At 57.1% G+C, this 6,169-nt stretch overlaps 1 protein-coding gene across 1 annotated transcript in view; it reads right to left on the bottom strand.

Annotated features, from left to right (window-relative positions):
• The window catches only part of Cd177 (CD177 molecule), a 10,303-nt gene extending 5,042 nt beyond the window's left edge, over positions 1-5,261 (bottom strand). The window contains exons 1-5 of the mRNA XM_013032647.1: positions 5,191-5,261; positions 4,971-5,111; positions 4,649-4,834; positions 2,943-3,068; positions 2,621-2,740 (exon numbers count right to left, since the gene is read on the bottom strand). Coding sequence (XP_012888101.1) covers positions 2,621-2,740; positions 2,943-3,068; positions 4,649-4,834; positions 4,971-5,111; positions 5,191-5,242 — 625 coding nt within the window. The 5' untranslated portion in view covers positions 5,243-5,261. The remainder of the gene's footprint in view (positions 1-2,620; positions 2,741-2,942; positions 3,069-4,648; positions 4,835-4,970; positions 5,112-5,190) is intronic.
• Between the last annotated feature and the right edge of the window lie 908 nt (positions 5,262-6,169).

A 6,169-nucleotide genomic window follows, 5' to 3' on the forward strand; every position in this document is an offset into this window, starting at 1 on the left:
GCTCAAGGCGAGCACTCTACCACTTGAGCTACAGCGTCACTTCCGGTTTTCTGGTGGTTTATTGGAGATAGGAGTCTCACGGTCTCTCCTGCCGGGGCTGGCTTTGAACCGCGATCCTCAGATCTCAGCCTCCTGAGTAGCTAGGATTACAGGCATGAGCCACCAGCGCCCGGCAGTCTGTGAGACCCTTATCTCCAGTTAACCAGAAGAAAACCAGAAGTGGCCCCGTGGCTCAAGTGGTAGAGCACTTGCCTTGAGCCAAAGAGCTCAGGGACAGTGCCCAGGCCCAGAGTTCAAGTCTCATGACCTACAAAAAGAAAAAAAAAAAAGGTACATCCTGTTTGTAGGGACAGGACACTTGCAAGGAGTGGGGAGTCCTGGGGTACAGAAGACAGAGTGAAGAAGGGTGAAGGCAGAGGGACCAGAGAGGGCAGGCAAGCAGTGTGAGGGGAGCCTGGAGGGGGGGGTATGGCTGCCATCCAGCCAGGGAGTGTCTGCAAGTTATCAAGCCCTGTGTGCTCACTTCCACCCCTGAGGCCTGTGCTCATTTCCTCCCCGCAGAGCAGCACTCTCCTTCTGAATTTTCTGCTTGCCCCTGGCACCTGTGTCAGGGGGCGGAGCCCAGAGGGGCACGGTGCTTGCCAGGCCATTGCAGAAGTCCCTATGTCTGCACACCAGGCTGTAGGAGACCACGGAGAGCCCTGGGCCCAGCCTGTGCTCCATGACGCTGGCCTCTTGGTCCTGGGCGGTGGTGCAGCCTTTGGAAAGCGCCAAGTACACCCGAGGCCCTGCAGGGGGAGGAAGGCAACAGGTGGGAGGGAAAGCTGGACTCCACCCCTGTCACCTCCACACAGGCTGTGTGTATGTGTGTGGGGGGATTCTGGGAACCCAAGGCTTTCAGCCAGCAGGACAGAGGACAGGGCTCCTGGGATTTGAAGAGGGGTCTCCAGGCGCCCCCTGAAGCTGGATGCTAGAGGGCAGAAGGGAGGCAGAGCGGATGGGGGGAGGGCGGCCTCTGGGGGGGAGACCCATCTCACCATTCTCCACGATCATCAGGGTGTCTTGGCAGCCCTCGCCCGCCTCGCAGGTCTGGTGCCCTATTGTCCACTGGAGGGGCAGCTCAGATATGTCCTTCACGATCTCCAGAGTCCCCTTCTGGCATTCCAGGGGCTGTGCATCTGAAATGGGGATGGCAGATCCGTCTCAGCGGGCCCCCCCTCCCCCCACCACCTCAGCCAGCGCCCCATGCTGGCTCAGCCCCTAGCAGTGGGACCTCACTCACCAGGGGCCACAAGCTGACCTGTGCAGAACATGCTCCTGGCTGCCCCAGCCCCCATCCTCCCATCTCCCAGTCTAGTGGCAGAGGGGTGTTGGCTGGAACCAACTCTCTCCTTGCAACTCCAAGACTCCATGGTGACATGGACAGGGGAGGAAACTGAGGCAGGGCCAGGGATCGTCCTGCTCCCAAGGGGAGTGAAGACTCCTATTGGACCTCCTTTATTTGGGGTGGGGTGGGTGGGATAGGGTCGTGGGCCCAGAACTGGAACTCAGGCACTGAGTGCTGTCACTGAGCTTTTTTTTTTCTTTTTTCTCAAGGCTGGTGTTCTGCCACTTGAACCATAGCACCACTTCCAGCTTTTGGTGGTTCCTTGGAACAGAATTTCCTGCCCAGGCTGGCTTTGACTTGCAATCCTCAGATCTCAGCTTCCCGAGTAGCTGGGATTACAGGTGTGAGCTTCTGGTGCCCTGCCTTATTAGCCTTTTCTATTGAGACACTCTACTCCACCCTTCATTTGCATAAATGGAGGCCCTCACTTAAGTCCTGCCCAACCCCTGCTCATCTTATGCAATCTGCTTTTCCTTCCTGTGCCCCAAAACCACGGATGAGGGGGACAGAAAGCAATAGGTGCGGTCACCCAGGGCGACCCAGAGTCAAGGGTGTGTACCAACAGGTCTGCAAGCGCATAATGACTTCCACCCTGCCAACCATGTTGCTCTGAAGTGGAGGCTGCAGAATCCCGTGCAAAGAAGCACCTGTTCTTGCGCCTTGCACCCCTGCCCTCCTCCCGGCACCCCTAACCCTCCTATCTGGACAGAACACTTGAATGTCCTCCACCCAGCCTTTTTTTCAGTCTCCTCCCCATGGGTTGCAGTCTCTTGAGCCAAACTCCCTGTCTCTCTTCTTCAGTTGGACTCTTCTTCTTTTTTGGGGGGGGGGTCTGGTTGTGGGGCCTGAACTCTGGGCCTGGGCGCTGTCCCTCAGCTCTTCAGCTCAAGGCTAGCGCTCTACCACTTGAGCCACAGAGCCACTTCCGGCTTTTTTCTTTTTGCTTATGTGGTGCTGAGGAATCAACCCCAGGGCCTCCAGCATGCAAGGCAAGCGCTCTACCATTGAGCCACCTTCCCAGCCCCAGTTGGACTCTTCTTGCTTGGCACTTCACCCTCCAAACCCCTGCAGCTCATGTGGGGTCCCCTCCCGGCCTCGCACATGCTGGGTGGGTGAGAAGCAGCTGCCTCGCTGGGCCCGTGGCCTCCACGGATGCCTTTCAATCCTGTGGTCTTCCCCAGGGCTGCGGGGCAGGGCCGGGCCTTGCTGTCCCCGGCTGGGGCTGGGGCTCACCTGACCGGGGACCGCAGCTCTCACTCACATCCATGACCCCGATTGTCTGGGTCCCATTGAGGAGGTTGCAGCCCGGCCTGGGCAGGCAGCCCTGTACCCGCAGAGTGCTGAAGATCCCTCCTAGAGCAGAGGAAAGAGGAGAGACATGGAGAGGCTGACACAAAGACCATCCAAGTCTCCCAGGGAAGGCCAGCAACCTGTCTTCCCTTCTGGGTCCCATGCCGTGCCTCAGTTTACCCGTATTCCCCAAACACTCAGATCTGAATGCCCAGGCCTCCCCATTCAGTCCCCAAGGGGCCCTGATATAAATCTGGAGATCTACCTCCCCTGAGCTTGAGGATGCCATCATAGCAGTGCGTGTACCCCGCGGGGCAGATGTGTTCTCGCGAGTCCTCAGGACATGGCTGGCCTCGGGAGAAGCAGACTGGGCAGCGCAGGGTCCCTGGGGCTGGGGAGGGGACAGGCATTTAAATCCGATTCCTTCCCTTTTCCCCACACGGGCACCGTGCTTTCCCCAAGAATCTGGCTTCTCAGTTCCCTGCTCCCCCATTCCTGGACAAGCCTCCTGGGCTCCAGGCAGGCAGGCAGCCTACGATGTGGGGCAAGTGTCACCTGACAGGGGCTGGGGGGGGGTGAGATCTGCACAGACACCTGAGGGGCTGAGGGCAGGAGGGGTCCTGGGGTTCAGGTGTGGGTGGGGAGCGACAAAGATTTAGCCAAGGGAAGGAAGATGGCCTGGAAGGATCCAATGGCTTCGCCTCTGATTTTTACGAAACAGTCAAGGAAGACAGCGTGTTCTGTTCACCAAATGTCTTGAGGGCTGGAAGGTGGCTCAGTGGTAGAGCGCTTGTCTTGCATGCATGAGGCCCTGGGTTCGATTCCTCAGCACCACATAAGCAAAAAGAAAAAAGCTGGAAGTGGCGCTGTGGCTCAAGTGGTAGAGTGTTAGCCTTGAGCTAAAGAGCTGAGGGACAGCGCCCAGGCCCAGAGTTCAGGCCCCACGACCGGACCCAAAAAAACAAACAAAAACAAACAACAACAACAACAACAACAAAAAACAAAATGTCTTGAGTTCAGAGACACAGGGCATCTCCCAGAGTGTTTGCCATATGTGCAGAGAAGGGACTGTGCCAGGGCCAGTGAGTGTCTCTTAAGCCTGAAAAGAGATGTGAGTGAGGTACAGAAAGCAGGCCTCTGGCTGGGCACTGGTGGCTCACACCTGTCATCCTAGCTGCCCAGGAGGCTGAGATCTGAGGATCCCTGTTGGAAGCCAGCCTGGGCAGAGAAGTCCATGAGACTCTTATCTCCAATGAACCACGAGGAAGCTGGAAATGGTGCTGTGGCTCAAAGTGGTAGAGTGCTCGCCTTGAGTGCAAAAGCTCAGAGACAGCACCCAGGCCCTGAGTTCAAGCCCCACGACTGACAAGAAGAAGAAAGGAAGAAGATGGAGGAGGAGGAGGAGAAGGGGAAAGAGAAGGAGGAGAAGGAAGAAGAAAAGAAAGAAAGGAAAGTGGGACTCTGCATTGGGAGCAGTTAGAGCCAGGGCCTGAGTCTGAAGTTGAGTGTAATCTAGCATCATAAAGCCCTCCTGGTTTATCAGTCTAGGACAGCTGGAGGAAGTGTTGTGGGAGGGGCGTGTGGCCAGTGGGGTGGGGAGGAGAGAGTGAGTGGGGAAAGAGATGGAGTCTGAGGGACCAGGGAAGAATTAAAAAAAGGAACAAGAAAGTGGGTGCTGGTGGTTCATGCCTGTCATCCTAGCTACTCAGGAGGCTGAGATCAGAGGATCATGGTTCAAAGCCAGTCCAGCCAAGATGGTCTGTGAGACTCTTATCTCCAATGAACCACCAAAAACTGGAAGTCCAGCTGTGGTGCACTAGCCTTGGGACAATGCCCAGGCCCTGAGTTCAAGCCCCCCCACACACAGTGCCATCAACGGAGAGATGGCGCATCCTTACATAACCAGTCCCTGTGTGCTCTGTCAACTCTTTCGCCCTGCCCTCCTCTCTCGGCCCCTCATCCCACTGGCACCTGTGGTGGTAGACAGATCCCCGAGGGCCTTGGTGGTGGACACAGCATTACAGAAGTCAGCATGGCGGCACACATGGTGGTAGGAGATGACAGACAGGCCGGGGCCTGCCCTGTGCCTGGTGACTTGGGCCTCTTGGTTCTCAGCCGCAGTGCAGCCCTTGATGATCACCATGTTCACTTGATGTCCTGGATTGGGGTGGGGGGTGGGGGACAAGAAGCAGTGGGAATGAGGACTCTATCATCCCGGGGAGGGGTGAGGCTGTGCGTCCTGCAGAGGTGAGGCTGAGTGGATGGCAGGGAGGACCCCCCCTGAACCTCTCACCATTCTCTATGATCATCAGGGTGTCTTGGCACCCCTGGCCCACCACACAGGTTTCCTGGCCAGCTGTCCAGTTGAGGGGCAGCTCCAAGGCGTCTCTCACTGTCTCGATTGACCCTTTCTGGCACTGCAGAGCCCCTGCACCTGAGATGGGGGGACAGCAGCCTCCTTAGTAAGTTCTGGAATTTGAACTCCTACAAACCCCCCCTCCCCCCACACTCACCAGGCAACAAGGCAGTGACCACCAGGACAGTCAGCAGTGGTGCAGGGCTCATGTCCAGGCTGTGGCTGGAAGTCCCCCCGTGCCCTTTTAACCAGGAGACGCAGCACTTTTATACTTCACCTGGGCTGTGGGCCAGGCATGGGCTGCCCACAAGGCCAGGGCCGTGGGGAGAGGAAGAAACAGCCCTGGCCCCACCCACAGAGTTTACACAGAGCCTGAAAAGCCTGGGGTGACCCTTCCTTCCTCCACCAAGGCGTCCGGCCCCCCCCAACCCTCCTGCTTGATCCTGGAGTCCAGACCCTAGCACCTCTTTCCTCAGAGCCCAGTGTCCAGGGCTCCCCACTGCTCCCCACAGCTAGGCATGAGGTCTCCCTGATCCTCATCCTGCTGCTCTAGACCCTCGAGGCCTCTTTCCCACTGAGCCCCCTGTGGTTTCAGAGTGGCGTGAGAGCCTTGTTTCTCCCTGACTTAGCATCCTGACCGCTCCTTCTCAGATGGGGAAATGGCACTGCTGTCTGCCAGGATATTGTGAAGTCGCATTGGCCAGTCCTGTGATCCTCATCCTTATAATGCCCCCCCTCCCCGCCGCTTTCTTTCTTTCTTTTTTTTTGTCTTTCCTATTTTTTTTTTTGTCTCTTTTGTCAGTTACGTGGCTTGAACTCTGGGCCTGGGCGCTGTCCCTCAAATCTTCAGCTCAAGGCGAGCGCTCTACCACTTGAGCCACAGCTTCACTTCCGGTTTTCTGGTGGTTTACTGGAGACAAGAGTCTCACAGACTTTCCTGCCCAGTCTGGCTTTGAACTGCCATCCTCAGATCTCCGCCTCCTGAGTAGCTAGGATGACAGGCGTGAGCCATTGGTGCCCAGCTTGTCTTTTCTATTTTGGGGATCTGACCCAGGAAATTGTACTTGTTAGGCAGGTGCTTTGCCACTGAGCTCCACTCCAGCTGCTCTACCTGTGTTCAGTAAACCTGATACCAG

Source organism: Dipodomys ordii, unplaced genomic scaffold (assembly GCF_000151885.1).
Source record: "Dipodomys ordii isolate 6190 unplaced genomic scaffold, Dord_2.0 Scaffold156, whole genome shotgun sequence".
NCBI classification, from domain to species: domain Eukaryota; kingdom Metazoa; phylum Chordata; class Mammalia; order Rodentia; family Heteromyidae; genus Dipodomys; species Dipodomys ordii.